Here is a 20,897-nt window from a genome sequence, read left to right on the forward strand (position 1 = left end):
TATCACACGAGTCGGGGCGCTGATGGTAAACCCCGCTGTTGGCCTTGTGTTTACTGCGGCAAAGATCACAAAGCTGTCAAATGTACAAGAGTGACAAATGTTGCTGATTGCAAACAAATTCTCCTCAACAAACGTTTGTGTTTCAACTGCACCACCGGAAGCCATCGCGCAGCCTTCTGTCCTAGCAAATCCGTCTGTCAACAATGCCACAAGCGTCACCACATGTCCATTTGTGATGCACCCAGACAAGAAACTAATCAGCCAACTCCTACAACAGGGGTCGCCTTAATTACAAACCAAGTCGGAGAAGGGTTGTTCCCGGTTCTCGTAGTAGAGGTCAATGGAATCAAATGCCGAGCGCTAATCGACTCCGGAGCGGGTAGCTCATACGTGTTAGCAAAATTGATCGACCTTCTTTGCATGAAGCCCTCTGCAGTTCAAACAAAGTCAATCGATATGTTGATGTCAACCAAGGTCGCGGCATTTGAAGTATACGATTTGAGCCTCCAATCTGTCAACCACCAATTTACACTTCCTGTCAAAGCAACCAAGATAAACAGGTCAGAACTGTTGTCAATTGATAACCCCAATTATCGCGAACTTCCTGACAAGTATCCACACTTGAGAGGTGTTTATGTTAACCACAACGACATGAAAGCAAGACTGCCAGTACACGTAATCCTCGGGAGCAGAGAGTATTCAAGGATAAAAACAGAAAGAAAACCATGCATCTGGGAGGACAACGCACCCATTGCCGAACTGACGAAATTTGGTTGATTTATCATGTCACCTGGCCAAGAATTCGATAAGAGTGTCATGTTCTTCACACAGACAACCCAGTCTAATTACAAAGAACTTTGCAAACTCGACGTTCTGGGATTGCGTGACTCAGCAGACCAGGACCAGACAGTCATTTTCGAAGAGTTCAAAGAACGATTAACACGCTCACCAGAAGGCTGGTACGAGACAATCCTGCCATGGAAGCCCAATCACCCAGACGTACCGTCAAACAAAGAAAACAGTCTTAGAAGACTACAAAAGCTAAACAGAAAGCTTGAGTGTGATTGCCTAACAAAGGATTATGATGACATCATCAAAGAACAGCTAGCAGAAGGAGTAATCGAGACAGCACCGCCCGTCTCACAACCTAGAGTTCTATAATCCACATAAGAGTGTCATCCGAAAGTCAGCCGAAACTACAAAGATGAGAATCGTTTACGATGCATCATCAAGAGCCACGCCAAATTCACCATCATTAAACAATTGCCTGTACCCAGGACCTGTTCTACAAAACAAGCTGTGGGTCATACTTATACAACAGAAGGGCTATCCAGTGATCCTCGCAGGTGATATCAGAAAAGCATTTTTACAGATCAGGATCCACGAAAGCGAACGGGACGCTCTTCGTTTCCTTTGGCGAGCTGACGCCCATTCAGAGATTGAAATCTATCGCCTTACAAGAGTACTATTTGGTCTCGCCCCATCGCCGTTCCTCCTAGGTGGAGTCCTCGAATACCACCTAAACAGCTGGGCCAAGAAATACCCAGAGGAAGTAGAACGCCTGCGCAGAAGCTTCTACGTTGACGATCTCTTGACTGGTGGTCAAAATTTAGATCCTTATTCTTATACTACATTCTCTACATTGTGATGCACCTATCCCAGACAGTGTCAAGTCAAGATGGGAGAAGTGGAAAGAATCCATTCTGGCGAAAGTAAACACTCAAAGACCTTTGGCACTGTATCACAAGCAAGTCGATTCGTTTGAACTACACGCCTTTGGAGATGCGTCTACCATTGGAGTTGGGGCGGCGGTTTACTCGGTTATACACCAGAAGAGTGGAGTCACACAGTCTCTCGTCACAGCCAAAGCAAGACTGGCTAAGAAAGATCTGACCATTCCTAGGTCAGAGCTCGTCAGCGCTCACATGGCAACAAATTTGGTTATGAACGTGAAAAATGCCCCTACAGTGCTAACTGAGCCTGCTGTCTATGGATGGCTTGACAGTACTGTGGCGTTACATTGGATTTTAGGGAACGGTCAATACCACCAGTACCAACACCTGGAGGTCAAGTAGAGATACGTCCCAACCCTTGACAACCCAGCCGATATTGCAAGCAGAGGGGGTCTGGTCACTAACGCGGAGCTCTGGTGGAGTGGTCCAGCGTGGTTACGAGATCCCGAGAGCTGGCCTGAAAACCCTGTTACCAAAAATTCACAAGCTTCAGAAAAGGAGGCTAAAGTCATCAAAGAAGTGTTGAGCATGGCAAAAAATTGTCTCGAAGAAGAAGAGCAGAACGAATTCGATAGGCTTCTCAACTCTCATGATCTACAACGAGCACTACATTCAATTCAAGCCTGGATACGGCGTTTTCACCACTCACAGAGATCGCAAAGGTCCCCTCACAAGGGAAGACCTGCGAGAACTAAGAGACTTTGGATTAGTAGAGTTCAGAACCTGGATTTGAAGAAGCCTCAATTTACACAGACGAAAAATGCACTGAATCTTATCCCTAATTCAGAAGGAATACTTGAGTACCGCGGAAGAATCCAGGGGATGTATCCAGTATCCCTTCCAGCAGACTCCACGTTTACCAGGAAGCTGGTTCAGAGAATCCACGCAGAGAACCTTCACAGGGGAGTATCACTTACAATGGCCGCCGTTCAAGAGAGTTACTGGATTCCAAAACTCAGAAAGCTGGTAAAGTCTGTTAGATCAACATGCTGGGGCTGTAAATGGTTTACAGCACCGCCTTTAACAACACCACCCCCCGGACCAATGCCTAATTACCATACCCTTGGTGGAGCAGCATTTGAAGTCATAGGGACGGATTTTGCAGGCCCAATCCTCTACAAGCTGACCTCTTGACGACAAGGAAAGGCATACTTGGTGATTTTCTCCTGTAGTTTGTCCCGAGCAGTTCACCTAGAGCTGGTGCCAAGCCTAAAAACCGGTGCTTTCCTGCCATGCCTCAAGCGGCTCATCGCCAGGCGAGGACGTCCCAGAGTGATCTACTCAGACAATGGTAGCACCTTTGTGAAAGCAGCTAAGTGGCTGAAACAAGTGCGAGAAGACGAGAAGCTACAAGGCTACCTGGAATCGCATGATATCAAGTGGAAATTCAACCTTAGTAATGCCCCTTGGTGGGGCGGGCAGTTTGAACGGCTCATTGGAGTAGTCAAGAAAGCTATGCACAAGGTCATCGGGAGAGGTTCTCTGTTCTGGAATGAACTGATCGACGTACTTCTTGAAGTGGAAACCCAAGTGAACCGACGCCTGCTCAATTACGTTCAAGACGATCCAGATCTACCAATCCTTAGAGCAGCAACCTTCCTGTTTCAGTGGACCACGCACCTTCCTGAAGAGTAGACCTGGCGCATCCCAGACAAGGACCTATGCAGACGGGCACGATTCCTTCAAACCTGCAAGGATCACATGTGGATAAGATGGCAACGCGAGTATCTGACAGCCCTGAGAGAGCGTCATAACCTATTTCACGAGACAGCAAACCACAAGGTAAAAGTTGGAGATGCAGTGCAAACAGACAACAAGAACCGCAGCATGTGGCCCTTGGTTGTCGTTCAACAAATCTTCCCGGGGCGTGACGGCTATACATGTGTGGTGCAGTTGAGGACAACCAAAGGAGTGATCGAAAGACCAGTACAGCACCTATACCCTCTAGAGCTACAGTGTGAGACCACGCGACCAGCAATGAACTTTTTCACGTTATTGACTTAATCGAACTATTTCAGTCTCCTAAGTGACATGCGTCTTCGCATACCAAGTCGCATGGGGGAGTGTGTCGGAGACTGTGTGATTACTTGCGTGACGTTAATTTTGTCAACAACATTATCGTGGAGTTTCTAATTTGTACATGATTGACGTAACCTCGAATAACCTTTTTCATAGTGCTTAGCAACGATCAATCACAATGTAGAGATTGCAGTATAAGAATTAGGATCTCGTTTCAAGTTGCCAGAGTAGCTCTTTACATGCCTGCTGTAACCGAGTGAATACACGAGAACCATTAAACAATTAAACTCAGTCAAGTCTGTTGATTGAGTCCAGTACGTTAGAAGACCGGTTATCCCTAGTAAACGGGGCAAAGTTTACGGAACCAGTTTTTGGCGCAATTTTAGCCCATCCATTACCCAACTTCAATTTCCAGTATGAAATACAAAATTCAGTGCTATTTTACAACATTTTACCGTAAATATTGAATGAGAGTGTCTTTGTTTGCGTTTCTCACATTTATGATGCGTGAAGAATTGGCGAAACTACCTAGTTTGGTTATTTGTCCGGTGACTTCGTTAACTTAAGTATAAAAGCTTAACTTGCAATCACCTCACCTTGCAATTGTTTAAGTTAGCTTATAAATTCAAGTTTAAGCTTTAATGTTACATAGGGGCTGATAACATGGCGAATTTCAGCCCCGGGCTGAAAGTTTGTTGTGATTACATGACGAAATTTGGCTCCCCACCATTTTGTTTCATTTAAAACACAATCACTGCACATGCCCAAGCTCACTTTTCAGCCGGGCTGAGATTTTATTGCAATTACACTAGGTTTTTCAGCACTGGCAGGAAGATTTGTTTGCTAAGCCAAGCTGAAATTTCAGCCCGGGTTAACTGGGCTGAAATTCCCCATGTCATCAGCCCCTTAGCCTCTTGAGGTACGCTATAAATCCTGATTCTTCGTTTTCCGAATCGGAGTGGAATCCTGAGCAAGTTGCCAAATGGCTACGCAGGATTCAACCTGAATATGAGGAGGAAGCAAGACTATTTGAGAGTAAGTAGCATATACATAACCTTATCAAAGTTTTGTGATTTTGCTTTGTTTAACTAATTTTGTCCTTATAGTTAATGTTCCCATGAAATATAATTACTCCTTAATATTTTAATTGGTGGTTTCTTAGATGTAGAGATAACAGGCAAAGCACTGGCAATAGTTGATAGACAGTGTCTTAAAGACATCGGAATAGCATCTATTGGTAAACAACTGACTATTCTGGGTTGTATCAAGGAGCTCATGTTGGGTTAGTAAATTTTTAAAATTATGCTTCCATCTCATAGCAAATTCACTGCAAGTGATCCCACAGTGCACTTGCAAATGCTTTCTTGACTTTCTCAGGGTTATTTGTTATTGGTACTAGTTGTCTTTGCAATTATATGATTGAAAGCAGTCTATAATTCAAGTACTGTACGTTGCTTGAGTTTTGAAATGAGAATTTGCATGTTATTCCAAAGAGCAGTAATTTGACCAATTTTTCTTCTAATGTAAATGTGATTTTAATATCCTTGCACTTTTCAAATTTTCAGCAAAAGATAATAGTCATAATGCAAGTTTGCCTGGTGCCACACCTGAATCTGAACAGCATATGAAGGTGAAAATAACCAAGAGTGAAAAAAGGCCATGTCTCTGTCATATTACGTCATACCACGCGCTCCCATCGGACCTGTGGGAAAAAACGTGGTATCGGACCCGCCATTTTGATTTCGCCCATGTTGTCATGTAGTAGCTGTTGCGTTATTGAATAAAGAGTTTAAATGGAAAGATTGTGACATGGATGTCGGAAGTGGGATAGATTTACACCAATAGAGGAATTCTCACCGCTAGAACAACCAAGAAAACCGGTACGTACGATTTTACAGTGTTTACTACAAAGTCCTGTCTTATCGTGCAATTTAGCCAAAAATGAGCGACTTGGTTGGGTTTGAAGTACCAAAAATGGACTGGACCCCTGGCCCAGATTTATTAACTAGATTCAAGAGATTCCGCCAAAAGTGTGAACTGCTACTTGATGGACCGTTAAAAGCTCGAGACGGCACTCAAAAATGCAAATATGTGCTGCTATGGTCAGGCGATTACGGAATAGACTTATTTAACACTTGGTCGCTAACCGAAGACCAACAAAAAGACCTGAAAGAATACTGGAAAAGATTCGAAGACCATGTTAAACCACAAGCAAACCATATCTTGAACAGATATTATCTACGAGGTCTGAAACAGAATAATCGTCCCCTAGCCACCTTCCTGACTGAAGCAAGGCTACTCATACAGAGCTCAGGTTACCCACCTGACTTACATGACGAACTCATGCGTGACACATTAGTTTTCGGCACCGATTCGGAAGAGGTCAGACGAAAATGCATTGCCCGCGGTAATGAATTAACCTTTGCAAGGGCAAAAGAAATTGCACGAACTGATGAGGCTACCCAGATGCAATTAAAAGCAATGAGTGACACTACAAACCCAAAGCAAGAAGAAGGGGAAGTCAATGCAATCAGCAGAGGAAACAAGCCCAGAAACCAGCCCCACCAAAGGTACACCAGTGGTAGAGGAAACAGACGACGTGACAACAACCTAAGACAGTGCTACAGATGTGGAGACACACCACACACCAAAGACCAGCAGTGCCCAGCCACTGGAGTAGAATGCTTCAACTGCAACAAACGCGGTCATTTTAGCAAAGTTTGCAAGTCTAAAACAAGGTCAGATGTGATGACCCTACAAAAAGAACAACCTGATGGTGTAACAAGTGAATGCACAAGCTACGACAAAGTCTTCCTGGGAACACTAGAAGCCCGAGACAGCCCCAGTACCTCAATGATCGCAAGCATTGAACAAAAAGAAAAACAACGCACCAAAGTCATGACTGAAATACAAGTCACGGTAGACCCCCATGATACACACCTGATACCTATTATCTGCAAGGTCGACACTGGTGCAGAAGTTAATGTCATCTCCAAAGACGACTATGACAGACTCAACCGCAGTTCCCAGCAGATACCCCTTGGCCCAACACACCACAGGATTACTGCGTATGGAGGCCACGCCATCAAGACCCTTGGAACCTGTCCACTATACGTCCATCAAAATGGCAGCATTAAAGAAGTCGTTTTCAATGTTACTGACGTACCAGGACCTACAATGCTTGGCTGTAAAACCTGCGAGGAACTTGAGCTGGTAAAATTTAATTGCAGCCTAGAAACCTCCAAAGAAGACAAAGAGACCCGCCTTAAAGAACACAGACCATGCAAACCGCACCAAAGGACCAGCAGATACCCTAGCCGTCTAGACACTGAAACATACCCCCCACTGGACAGGATAACCTTCTTCAACAACTTCGGAGACTGCTTTGAAGGCCTGGGAACCTTCAATATGAAACCTTATCACATCACCCTAGACTCCAATGCTGAACCTGTCATCCACGCACCACGTACCGTACCAGTACACCTTCGAGACATGTTTAGAAAGGAAATCAACACCATGGTAGAACTTGGAGTGCTCATACCCGTAAGCGAACCCACAGACTGGGTTAATAGCATCGTCCTCTCTGAAACAACCAACGGCAAAGGAGAAGTCACCAAAATCAGAGTCTGCCTCGATCCACGTGACCTAAATAAGGCAATAAAACGCGAACACTACTACACCAAAACAATTGATGAGGTAGTCACACAGCTTAGTGGTGCCAAATTCTTTAGTGTAGTTGATGCCAAAAAGGGCTACTGGCATGTACCATTAGACGAAGCCAGCTCCTACCTGACTACTTTCAACACCCCGTTCGGGAGATACCGTTTCACCCGGCTCCCCTTTGGCCTTATTGTATCACAAGATGTGTTCCAGAAACACTTAGATTCAGCACTGGAGGGCCTGAAAGGAGTCACTGGCATTGCAGACGATACATTCATATACGGAGCTACAGAGGAAGAGCACGATGCGAACATGGTAAACCTCATGATCAGATCCAGGGAAAGGGGAATCAAATTCAACAAAGACAAAGTACAGCTCAAATGTCAGGAAGTCAGCTTTTTTGGCCACAAATGGACCCAGGATGGAATCAAACCAGATGACAGTAAGATATCTGCAATCCAGAAGATGACCCCACCTGAGAACCGCAAAGACCTCCAAAGCTTCTTAGGCCTCGTAAACTACCTTACAAGATACTCAGGGCGATTGGCTAGCCTCACAGCACCACTGCGAGAACTTACCAAGAAGGACACCGCATATGTATGGGGACCTGAACACGACGACTCATTCAACCAAGTCAAACAGGAAATCACATCAATGGGAGTCCTCAGATACTTTGACCCAAACATCGAGTCTGTCATTCAAACTGACGCTTCCCAGAAAGGAGTAGGCGCCGTCCTTTTGCAGCAGGGGCAACCTGTATGCTATGCCTCCAAAGCACTTACAGACACAGAAAAAAACTACAGCAACATTGAGAGAGAAACACTTGGTGTAGTATGGGGCCTAGAGGGATTTAACTACTACATTTTTGGGAAGCACTGTACAGTAAACACTGACCATAAACCTCTTGAGGCGATTTTCAAGAAGCGACTGTCCAGTTGCCCACCTAGATTACAGAGGTTCTTGATGAGAGCCCTGAAATACGACGTTACGGTCAACTACGTAAAAGGTCCTGATGTACCAATAGCCGACGCTCTCTCAAGAGTCAGCCCCCAGCCTACCCCTAGCAGCAGTCAACTTTCAGAGATATATGTCCACCACGTCACACAACATCTCCCTGCAACTCCAACAAAGCTACAACAGATCCGTGACGAAACAGGGAGGGATCCTGTATTGTCTCTGTTAAAAGAAATGGTCTTTGAAGGATGGCCACAGAAAAGAGAAGAGTGCCCCCAACTGCTACATGGCTATTGGAATTTCAGAGAAGAGCTGACCATCGAGGACGGCTTAGTACTAAAAGGAGACCGCATCGTGATACCTCCTACTCTCAGACCTGAAATCCTGAACATCATACACCAAGGCCACCTAGGGCAAGAGAAATGCCTTTTACGAGCACGTACATCCGTTTTCTGGCCTGGAATTACAAAGGAAATCATCAACCAAGTTAACCAGTGCGAACCCTGCCAGAAATACCAAAATAAAGCAAGGAAAGAGCCAATACTACAGCCAGAACCGCCACACCGACCATGGGAAAGACTCAGTTCGGACTTGTTCGAATTTAGAGGGCAGCAATACCTCCTGTTGACAGATCAATACAGCAGATTTCCTGTCATCAGGAGACTAACAAGCACCACGTCATCTGCAGTTATCAACCATCTGAAGAGCATCTTTGCAGAACCCGGCATCCCTACGCAGTTGACGACCGACAACGGACCGCAGTACAGTTCGGCAGAATTCAAGCATTTTATGAACGTCTACGGGGTAGAACACATTACTAGCTCCCCCCTATACCCCCAATCCAACGGGTTTGCTGAGCGAATGGTCCAGACCGTGGAAAACATTCTCCAAAAGTGCGATGAAAATAAAGAGGACCCGTACCTTGCTCTCCTATCATACCGGGCCACTCCCTTGGATCACCAGCTGAAATCCCCAGCAGAACTGCTCACCAACAGAAAATTTAAAACTAGATTACCAACATGCCATAGAGTCCTCCTCAACCACTCTCACCATGAGGTCATGAAAAGTAAGCTCATAGCCCGTCAGGAGAAACAAGCCCACTATTACAACCAGCATTCAGGACCACCCAAAAAGCCATTCGAAGCTGACCAACCCATCCGCACGTACAACCACCACTCACAAACCTGGGAACCTGGCATTATTGTAAAACCCGCCAAACAGCCAAGATCTTACATCATCAGATCCAGCAGTACAGGTACCACCTATCGAAGAACACGGGCCCAACTGAAACCAGACACAACTGCAGTGAGGGGAACACAATGCCAGCGGGTGGAAACCCCAGTATACCAAGGTTCTGAGATACCTCAGCAGACAACTAGTCTTGCCCCAGTCAGTCACACACAGACATCGCACAAAAACGGTGCAGCCCCCAGACCAGGATCTGGCGAAACAGTGCCACTGAACAACATCCCCCAGGGACCCTCAGACATAGCTGGAGGATATGTGACCAGATCTGGGAGGACTGTGACACCTGCACAAAGGCTGGATCTATAACAGTAGAGACACTAAAGAATAGACTTATAAGTATAAGCACAGGAGGGATATCCTTTCAACCAGTATTGTAATGTTCTGGAGATATGATAAGTTCCATTTTTTTTTTTTTGTCGTTATTATTATTATTACATCGGTAGAAAGGGGGATGTCATATTACGTCATACCACGCGCTCCCATCGGACCTGTGGGAAAAAACGTGGTATCGGACCCGCCATTTTGATTTCGCCCATGTTGTCATGTAGTAGCTGTTGCGTTATTGAATAAAGAGTTTAAATGGAAAGATTGTGACAGTCTCCTGAAGAAAAGCGTCTATATCACAGCAAGTAACAGTTTTTTTTCTGAAAAGGGGGGGACTACTGACCTGTACATGAACTCAGCATTTATAAATTAATTATTTTATTTATTTACTTTCTTTAATTTAATTTATACTGTTTCTTACATTCTCAGGATAAACATAATCAGAAAGGAATGTGGGAAACGGTGGGCAGGGAATGAGAAGATATACTTTAAAAGTAATAATGGCAACAGTTTGGTATTATCAGAAATGTGTTTTTAGTGCCTGTCTGTGAGATCAAGAAAATAGGATTTGGCCAAAGTAAGGACAAGCAAATAGCTCTCATGATACTTCAACAAATTTCCATATCAATAGCTTAAACAATGACATATTTGGGTTACCAAAAATTATGCTAGCATGCCCCGAAATCCACAGAACTCAAATAAATGCCCCCTCTACTCTCTGGGGTTTATGGGGATGGAGGGAATGTATAATTATTCAGATCATTTGGTTATTTTAAGAATGTAACAATAAATTTATGTCTGCCTGGCTTGCCTTTCAGTCATTGAGTTTTGACCTAATGCCTCCCCAAAGTAACTCAGAAAGGAATTGAGTGTTAATTAGACAAAATATGGTAACCGTTTCAACTGGCATAAACCATTTTATGCTGTCTTCTAGTCTTTAGCCAGTAAGGTGCATTACAATATAGAATACTCCAATCTCAGAACAATATTTGACTGGTCAAACTCTTAGCATATAATTTTCAAAGAATAACTTACAGCACTGCATTATCATCAGCTAAGCTTCAGTTCTACCACATAGGATAAAATTAATTCAGTATTAATCGTATGGTAGTCTTGTTTTGTCATGAAATCTTCTTTTTCATCTTATTTATTTTAGGTGCCATAAGACACCACATCCTCCAATGGGCTTCAGAGAGAAATCGAAAAATCAGTGACGGATATGCCTTTGAGGTATTTTTTTATTTGTATACACAGCTGCACTATCCATGAATCCATGATTGATGGAAGTGCTAATAAGGTTTCCAGCCAAGGAAACGTTCTCATATGGATTTTTAGTTTTGCCAATACCATGATGATGGATTCAATGATGACATGATGCATACAGCCACCCTAGCTTTCTTTTATCTTTATCCTGATAGAAAACTAGAACCCCAGCCAAGAGAGCAAAAGCTTCATCATCCTCAGATCTCGAAGATATGAGTCAGAGTATGATATGCAAGTGTCCACTCAGAACATTGCTTTGTATCAATACTGTTTCAATGACCTGCCCCATGTTAAATTTGCCAGTGTCATATCATCCATAAAAGAGGGAGATAGTTGGACAAAGTACCCATATGCACCTGTTTTTCAATCCTTTGACAAGGCACTTTTCATTCTACATCTGACGTGTATAAATTATTGGTACTGGAGGAACCCAACAAACTGTTGTTTGGTATTCCTTCAGTGAAACTACATACAATTTGTAGCATCCCAACCAGGGGGAAGACGCATTACTCCTATGTTGCTTCCTGCTACTGAAACAGGAATACTGAAATAACAGCCAGCATGATGAGCCACTAGCTAGGTTTGGAGGCAGGCGCTGCCTATATACACTGTATCTATATTGTGCTGTAATAGTATAGTAGGTCCCCCATTGATGACCTACCCATACTTCTATGTTTAAAGACACAGCAAAAATTAATGATTTTATTTAATTGCTGTTAATGTTCTATTTCAGCTGTGACAGACACATCCAAGCCAGAATCAACGGAAACTGCTGATACTGTTGAAGACATCTCTAATTACAGTGCACAGTTAGTGTGCGCTGTTATCTTTCGTGTTCCGACATTTCGAAATTTAAGTGTTAAAAAGCACTTAGCTCCTGCCGCCAAACTCCTGAAGATTAAGATGAGAGGTCAAGGGAAATATGACTTAGCAGTTAATGTTGCAATCAGTTTAGTGCAAAAGGGATATGTCGGTACTACAAATCCAGATGTAAATTACAAAGAGTTGGAACGAGAACAAATTGTAATTTTAAAAGATCTTGTGGAAGAGCTGCGTGTAGAGAACATTAAGAAACAAGAGGCTTTAAGTAGTTCACCTCCAGGTAATTCTACTGAATCAGTTGATGGAACTGATACATCCACACCATCAAGTCTGTCAGAAAATGAAGGGGATTAAGATATCAAAAAGATTGTTTATTTAACGTGTTTGCTCTGTGGCTTGTTTAGCTCAAAAGTTATGAAAAATATGAGCTACCAATAATTATTATTAGTTGCTATATCGCTTTAGTGCAAAAGAGATATGTTGAAATTCAACCTCCAGAAATAAAATATCGAGTTAAACAGGAATTTGTGTTCATGATGATTCAGTGATGTTACACTATATGGTAACATGCCTTTATATCCTGTGCTTGACATACATTTTTATTTATTTAGAATATTATATAGCTCAGTGTTTGGTAATTAATGATAATCAAAATATTAACCCTATAATCTGTTTTTCCTGGTTCCAATGTTGAACTATTACATAGATTATCAAACTTGGTAATATAACATATAACCTTCCAACATAGGATTTCTCTGTTTCCAATGTTGGACTATTACATAGATTACCAACATTGGTAATACAACTATGACCTTCCAACTTTGGAATTCTATGTTTCCAATGTTGGAATATCATGTAGGTTACCAAACTTGGTAATATAACATATAATCTTCCAACATTGGATTTCTCTGTTTCCAATGTTGGACTATTACATAGTTTACCAACATTGGTAATACAAATATGACCCTCCAACCTTGGATTCCTATGTTTTCAATGTTGGAATATTACATAGATTACCAAACTTGGTAATATAACATATAACCTTCCAACATTGGATTTCTCTGTTTCCAATGTTGGACTATTACATAGTTTACCAACATTGGTAATACAAAAATGACCTTCCAAACTTGGATTTTTAGTTTTTGACTTACCAAGGTTGGAAGGTGTATCTCTTTTTCCAATGTTGGACTTTTTACTGATCTTCCATTGATTTTCCACTATTATACCAATGAAAAACCAATGCATTTCCAAATTCGGAATCTCTCATTTTTTTCCTGTGTATGTATCTTGTCTGCAACATGTGGATTTACCATGTTCAAAAGCTCATTGAAAGTTGCTCTCCAAACCCGGAGTTGCTGCTTAAAGTAATCATTAGGAATCCTGTGATCATTATAATATATCTTGAACCATGATTGTTGTGGCTGCCGTAAACACCAATATCTCGATTGTCAATTTCGTCTTCTTCTCTGCCTGTGTCAATATACAGCAACAATAGCCAACATTTGCCGTCAGTGACTGTTGTTTAAAGCATACATACCAATAAGGTCTTGTAGATTAAGGAAATTAAAAGGAGATTGGAGATTAGTCACCAACAAAATGAGCACCAGCCTCATAGCTGACAAAATTGTTTACGCGTGTGAAAATTTAAATAATTACCAGACTGGTATTGTATATCAACTAAGGTTGCAAACATGCGACCCCTTTGACCCCCATGGTGTAAATGTCCCAACATATTTGCATGACAACTTATGGCGCAACAGAAACATAAAAAGTCAACAGTACGACCCATGCCTTATGTGATTGTGGAGATTGCCAGTACTGGTGTTTTTCTGCTTGAGCTAAGTTTGATATTGAAAATTGAATGTTATGTTAGTTGTACAATGAGCTAAGCATTTTTGGAAATGTCTTTAAGTATTGTGAGTTAGAGACAAACATCTATTTCAAATGATGTTATCTCTCCTAACCACAACTATTTTTTATTTAATTGCAAGTCTGCTAAGTCTAACATTTTTCATATTGTATCCTAGAAACTGGAGACAAGACTGAGAGTGGTAACTGAAGAAAGAAAGAAGTCAGAATTGATTGAGTCATTGCAAAAAAGCATCTTGTCTGGAGGGCCAAGGAAGTTTCTTCTTTTTTCAAAGATCTGGACTTGTGGCATAGGGCAAGTATGTCCATCCAACAAAGGAGACAGTCTGTAAACAGGCATGTTGATTGTCCAAGTACCAGAAGTCACAATGAAGTGCCAGATAAATTGCTCTAGGTCATTCAATTGTGATTCTTTTCTATATTTTTTTCTTTTTTCCATGAACGCTGTTAGTGTAACTAGGCAATTTTGGTCACAGTGGATCCAGTGTAACAAAGCAGTGATTAATGGATGTCCTTGATTTTGATTAAATATGAGATATTTCCCGCTGGAAGCCCTGCCATGTTCCCCAAGTTCAACTGCAAAAGCTATTTTACACTTGTGGATGGTGAAGAAAGAGTAGAATTTTTCAAACTTTGATATTTGAGCCTAGAAAATTTTTTAGTATGATTGTGAAATTTAACAAAATTAAGAAAACAGCTCCAAATGTTGAACCTGATGATACATGTAAAAGCTTTTTTTACAACTGCCTGTTTGAGTCCCAATATAATTATCCAGATCTCACGTATGCGCATTTTAACATTTTCCCAAGTTTACATACCTGGTGGTAAACAGATGTCATATTTCACTCAGTTTTGTGCAAGGTTTGTTCGTGTCATTTAAAAGTTTCATTTTATTGACCAAAATGAAACAGATTCTATTTGTTTGCTAAGGGTTAGACATACAATTTTGTTAATATTGTAGTAAGAGTGCATTTTTTTCTGCTGATACTTTTCAAATTATTTTCTAAATGCTTGATTTTCAGGTTTTCTCTGTTGTGAATATTTGTAAAAATTGTATAATTAAGAAATGATGTAACTAGACGAATACTAATTTGCTTAATTGGTAATAAAAAAACTTGAAAAATTTAATGTAAAGGCTTTTATTACTTGTGTCATATAAGGGAGAGAATTATTCCAAGTAGTTCAATAGATCATTCAATTTACACAGTGAATGCAGCGATTGGTAGAACCTCTTCGAAATCACTCTAAAGCAAGGGAGCCTAGAGCCAAGGAAATTCTAAGGAGCAAGAAAAGTAAATATATATATAAATGTCCAAATGGTAAACAGTGTAAACACCAATGAATATAGGAATACATACCATTTTCCGCACAATAATCGAATGGCAAATACGAAAAAATGCATGGGAATACCCACATTTGGGTAGTGAATCACCGATAACAGCCCGTCTTCTCAACGCAAAAAACTACAAACGCTAGAAAACTTTGTATTTCATTATGTTAACCAAACCCATCAACGTTGGACAACACGTGGTTTTCAAGCGTTATCTACGCATTTACTGTCCTAGAAAATGGAAGAAGATACATTGAAAACTTCTGTGAAAATAATGTTTTGTTACTGAAAAACACCAGTAAACAACAAATTACAAACTGTTTTCCCATTTGTTAACTGTGCTCTTAACTCCAGGAAACAATCGTTTTCATAGAGTTAACTGTGAAGGAAAACTGCTGGATAATGGAATGAATACTCCAATTTGCCGACTCGAAAACGACAGGAAAACATTAGATTTTCTTCTAGAAAAATGTCAGCAAATGCGTGAATACCGCGTTTTCAAATATTCACAACTTGTTTTCCGAACAGGGGAACACCATATCTTTTGGCAGTTTCATTCTTCCAAAAATCTATCCTAACGATCTTTCCTTTAGTATTAATGATGTGCAGGTTTCTAGTCGTAGACGTAGGTGTAAATCTCAATAACTCTCTAAATTATAGAAATTATAAATTACAGTTATTATAACACATTGCCAACATTACTAAGAAAGTTGGAAAGCAGTTAGATGTTTTGAACAAGCTAAAGAAAATGCAATCAATTTCCTCAAAAATGTGCCTGTGCAACTTGTATGTAATGTCTTACTACACTTACTGTCCTGCAATTTGGCTCAATTGTAATGAGTCTGATAATCAGAAACTGGAAAGGCTTGATGCGAGAGCTCAAAGGTGTCTACCACAAAGGGGTGCCCCTTCACGGTTTACAACCTCTAGCTTACAATCTACATATTTTATTGGTGCCAAAGTGTGGAATTCTTACTGGATGAATTACGCTCAACGACACTGACCTGAGTTGAAATAAAGTTACTTTCTTGACTGTTTTTTATAAAATTGTTTGATTGTTACAAATAAAATTCATTTGTTGCTTGTCATCATGAGTTTCGTATCTTGTATCACGAGTCTTGTCATAGGGTGGAAAGATAGAGTGAACTCCAACAACAACAACAGCATTTATTTAAACACGATAAAAAATTCAGCAAAAGCTGATGTGGTCGTGTACGGACAATAAAACTAAATTCCTAACTAAATCCAATAAAACTAAATTCCTAACTAATTATAAGAAGACTAGTGTAAGATTTCTACATATTTTCAACAATATATGTAGAAATCTTACACTAGTCTTCTTATAATTAGTTAGGAATTTAGTTTTATTGGATTTAGTTAGGAATTTAGTTTTATTGTCCGTACACGACCACAAAATCGTTTGGCGGTTGTGCAGAGAAGTCTGTCAAAGATGTGATATTTAGGGGGAAGTGGAAATCTTTGAAAAAGACCTAGAGGCTGAAGTTTATATCAACTCTTGGGACCTGTTTTTGGAAGTGGTCACCACCCCTTTTCAAGTCATTGTCTTTGTATTATGGCTTCAACATACATTTCCTCAAGACGCCTGGGTCTATTTTAAAAGCATAAAGTCTATATATGCAGACCGTTCCACGTCTGTGTATCATCTGATGCAAATGACATTGAGATACTAAAGCAAGTGTGGCGGAATGATTCAATCGCACGTGGAAAGAAATAAGAAATGTATTGATATTTTACAAGTTCCAATTCTTTCAAGTATTCAAGTTCCAATTCTTTCAAGTATTCAAGTTCCAATTCTTTCAAGTACTCAAGAACATCCTATGTGCCCTGGGACATGGGTACGAAAATTCATTGCAGTATTGGAATGAAACCTTGTGAAGTGACGTCCAGAAATGCCAGTCATACATTTATGTAAATTAAGTGTCCGATATATTGGTGCTCATCTTAGCTGTAAAATTTAATGCAAATATAGTGCCATCTCTATAGTGCCCTCTTTCAAATACTTTGCTCTATACATACTTCGTGTGAAAAAATCCAGAAGCGCAAGAGAATTTTCTTCTCAGGATACCCATGCTTTCGAGCTATGCAGAGGGCCTAGAAAGCCATGTTCGAGAGCAATATTTAAAGAAAATTTCTTTGGTCGGTATTGATCCAGCAGCCATTCCAAAGGAGCAGTTCCACTCAGAATGTTTGCCCCCGATTGAAGTCTCGGACCTTCTTTCCTATTTAGTTCTTGAGACAAGTTATTATACAAATAAGCAGTTTAAAGCGTTCAAAAGTCTTAAAGCATACAAGCAAGCAGTGTCCGGCTTCATAATATCAGTTCAAGGAGCAGAGATTCGCAACAAGATTGTTGTTGTGGCGAAGGTGAGAAATTTGCAACCAGAAGACGGGAGGGGCCAGGCCGGTTATCGTTCGTTTTTTGAAGTTTCCAGAACGTGAGCTGGTTTTTTAGAAAAGCCCGTGAGATGGAGAGCGATATTGATGTAAAGGTCTATTCAGATCTCCCCAAGGAAATCGGTCAAAGAAGAAAAAGGCAATGGCCAAGGCTAAAGAAAGCGAGGGAAGAAGGAAAGATAGCATTCTTTAGGAAACCCGAGCCTGATAAATTGTTTATTGAGGGACAGTTTGTTCCTCTGTAGATTGAACATTTAGATTCTTTTAGAACGGTCTCTCTACAGATTGAACCCTTTACATTTATTTGATGTAGTTGTTTTTCAGTGTAACGGGATGTTGCGTAAGATCATTTGAATCTAAATAATTGTTCCAATCTCCGAGGCAGCTCTATAGGTGTTAATTACTCAGCTGCCATTTATTATCTTTGTGCAAGACATTGTTGTGTAATGTTTTTTATTTGTTGTTTCTTTTGTATACCATGTTGTTGTGTAGAAACCTCTTGTAACCTCCATCGGTACCACATATTAATTTATGCACAGTTGCAACGCGAGATACTTGTATACGTAACTAGTTGATTGAATTGTCCCATTCGAGAAGTAGTATATAAATTTTAAATTACTTTCTCTTAATGTTCGAGGGATTCGTTCCCCAACAAAGAGGAAAGCTATTTTCACGTGGCTTAATGAACGAAAGTACGATATCATTTTCCTTCAAGAAACCTACAGTACTGTAGATGTTGAAGATATCTGGAAGATGCAATGGCAAGGTAAGCTTCATTTTGCACATGGTTCTAATCACAGTTGTGGGGTGATGATTTTAGTGAGAAGTGACCTTGATTTTAGCGTTAAGTCCGTTAATTTGGATACCAAGGGCCGCTCAATTAAAATGGAAGCTGAGGTACAAGGCTCATTATTCTTGTTTGTTAATATTTATGCTCCCAACAAGGTTCAAGATCAATGCCGTTTTTTTGAAAATTTAAATAAAAACATTGAACATTTCGCTGTTAACAAAGAGCATAGGATAATTGTAGGGGGAGATTTTAATGTCACACTGGACTCCGATCTTGATTGTTCCGGTGGAAAACCTCTTAAGAAAGAGTCTGTCAAAAAAATACAAGACTTATGTCTCGATTTCGACTTAGTAGACATTTGGCGAATTCGAAATCCGGAATGTAAACGTTTTACGTGGAGGCAAAAAAATCCTTTCATTCAGAGAAGACTTGACTATTGGCTAATCAATGATTCTTCCCAGGATGATATTGAGAAATCTGATATCATTCCTTCGATTAATTCAGACCACTCGGCAATTTTTCTTCATCTTAATAGTTTAGACAAACTGGAATACGGTCCCTCCTTTTAGTCTCATCGACGATGATGATTTTGTCACATTGATAAATGAAAGTGTGCCTATGTGGTTAAAGGAATTAAGTAAGTGGTAAGAAATTACAGATAAAAGACTGTTGTGGGATTTAATTAAGTACAGAATCAGACAAGTTTCAATTAAGTATAGAAAAGAGAAAGCACTCAAAAAAAGAAAAAAGATTTCTTATCTTGAGACCTCTCTAAGGATTTGTGAGGAAAAGTGCAATGAGTCACCAACCTTTGAGAATCAAGAGGAGCTTGAAATGTTGAAAATGGAATATGATTCTATTTATGAACAGATAGCAAAGGGAGCCATTATTCGATTAAAAGCCACATGGTATGAGAAAGGCGAAAAAAGCAACAAGTATTTTCTAAATCTGGAAATGCATAAAAAAGCTAAAAGCTCTGTTTGCAAAGTCTTTAACAGTGAAGGTGTGCTAATCACAGACCCTAAAAGAATTCTCCAAGAGATAAAAAATTTTTATTCCAATCTTTGTAAACATGATCCCCTTAGACCATCAGAGGAGATGCTAAATTTTTTCTTGAATAACTCTGAAATAACGAAACTCACTAATAATGAGGCTCGAAACTGTGATGGAAAATTAACAGTTGACGAGTGTTACAAGAGTCTTCAGCTTTTTGAAAGCAACAAGTCACCAGGTAATGATGGATTAACGGCTGAATTTTATAGAGCTTTTTGGCACATTTTAGGAAATCTGATGGTAGACAGTTTAAACTACTCTTATGATTATGGCGAGTTGTCAAATTCCCAAAAGGAAGCCATTATTACCTTAATTGAGAAAAAGGATAAAGACAAACGGGATTTGTCGAATTGGAGACCAATATCACTTATCAATGTGGATGTAAAAATAGGGTCAAAAGCTATTGCAAAAAGATTAGAGAAGGTCTTACCAAACATCATACATTATAATCAATGTGCATATGTTAAGGGAAGAACTATTTTTGACGCAGTCAGAACGATAGATGTCATGGAATTCTCACAAACCTATAATCCTGAAGGGAGAATGATTTGTATAGATTTCAAAAAGGCCTTCGATACTGTCAGTAGAGATTTTCTATTTCGCACTCTAACCTCTTTTGGTTTTGGTTCATCATTTTTGCAATGGATACACACATTTTACAACAACATCTCAAATTGTGTCATAAACAATGGTTTTTCTACCCAGCCCTTTGCAGTTGAAAGGGGAGTGAGACAAGAAGACCCCCTCTCTGCTTACCTGTTCATCATAGCGCTAGAAATTCTTTGTATTAGTGTACGCAGTAGTAAAGATATAAATGGTATTAACGTAGATAATGAAGAGATCAGATGAAGCCTTTTCGCAGATGATTTAACTGGTTTTTTGAAAGATAATCTTTCGCTTGTGAACTTTCTTAAACTTATAGAAGATTACGGGACTTGTTCAGGCCTGAAGATTAACCACGATATATCAGAAATAATGATATTGGGTAATTGTTCTTCTACTCTACAACAAGACAATGTCGTTTCATGCAACTTAAAAATTAAAAAAGTTGTTAAAATTCTGGGAGTGCACTTCACCTATGATTTTCGATTGAAACAAAAATTAAATGTTGATGAATTAATTAGTTCCATTCAACAAAAACTACGAATTTGGAGGTGGAGGGATTTGACGATTATCGGAAGAATTCAAATTGTCAAAACTTTTATCATTCCTATTTTCCTGTATCGCGCGAGTTTGATATTAGTAAATAGGGAATTTGCGAAAGATGTGAACAAAATTATCTTCGATTTTATCTGGAAGGGGAAGGACAAAATCAAACGCTCTGCTCTTATTGGTGACATTGAAGATGGGGGACTTAAAGCCCCACATTTAGATTCTATAATAGAGACTCAGAGAATCCTCTGTTGCAAAAAGTTGG

At 40.2% G+C, this 20,897-nt stretch overlaps 2 protein-coding genes across 2 annotated transcripts; both read left to right on the forward strand.

Moving 5' to 3' along the window:
• The first annotated feature begins 783 nt into the window (after nt 1-783).
• Nucleotides 784-1,161, forward strand: LOC136282979 (uncharacterized). The gene has a single exon (XM_066171144.1). It carries the CDS (start codon nt 784-786, stop codon nt 1,159-1,161), a length of 378 nt encoding a protein of 125 aa, XP_066027241.1.
• Nucleotides 1,162-1,204: 43 nt separating this feature from the next.
• LOC131779235 (uncharacterized) lies at nt 1,205-3,368 on the forward strand. Its single transcript, XM_059095764.2, has 4 exons — nt 1,205-1,598; nt 1,663-2,004; nt 2,104-2,838; nt 2,920-3,368. Exons 1-4 carry the CDS (start codon nt 1,205-1,207, stop codon nt 3,366-3,368), a joined length of 1,920 nt encoding a protein of 639 aa, XP_058951747.2.
• The last annotated feature ends 17,529 nt before the right edge of the window (nt 3,369-20,897 follow it).

Source organism: Pocillopora verrucosa, chromosome 8, assembly GCF_036669915.1.
Source record: "Pocillopora verrucosa isolate sample1 chromosome 8, ASM3666991v2, whole genome shotgun sequence".
NCBI classification, from domain to species: Eukaryota; Metazoa; Cnidaria; class Anthozoa; order Scleractinia; family Pocilloporidae; genus Pocillopora; species Pocillopora verrucosa.

Coding starts and splice junctions, on each gene's coding strand:
- LOC131779235 (XM_059095764.2), top strand. CDS start 1,205: ATGAGAATCGTTTACGATGCATCATCAAGAGCCACGCCAAATTCACCA. Junction 2,005..2,103: donor TGTCTATGGATGGCTTGACA/GTACTGTGGCGT, acceptor TTGACAACCCAG/CCGATATTGCAAGCAGAGGG. Junction 2,839..2,919: donor CATAGGGACGGATTTTGCAG/GCCCAATCCTCT, acceptor TGTCCCGAGCAG/TTCACCTAGAGCTGGTGCCA.
- LOC136282979 (XM_066171144.1), top strand. CDS start 784: ATGTCACCTGGCCAAGAATTCGATAAGAGTGTCATGTTCTTCACACAG.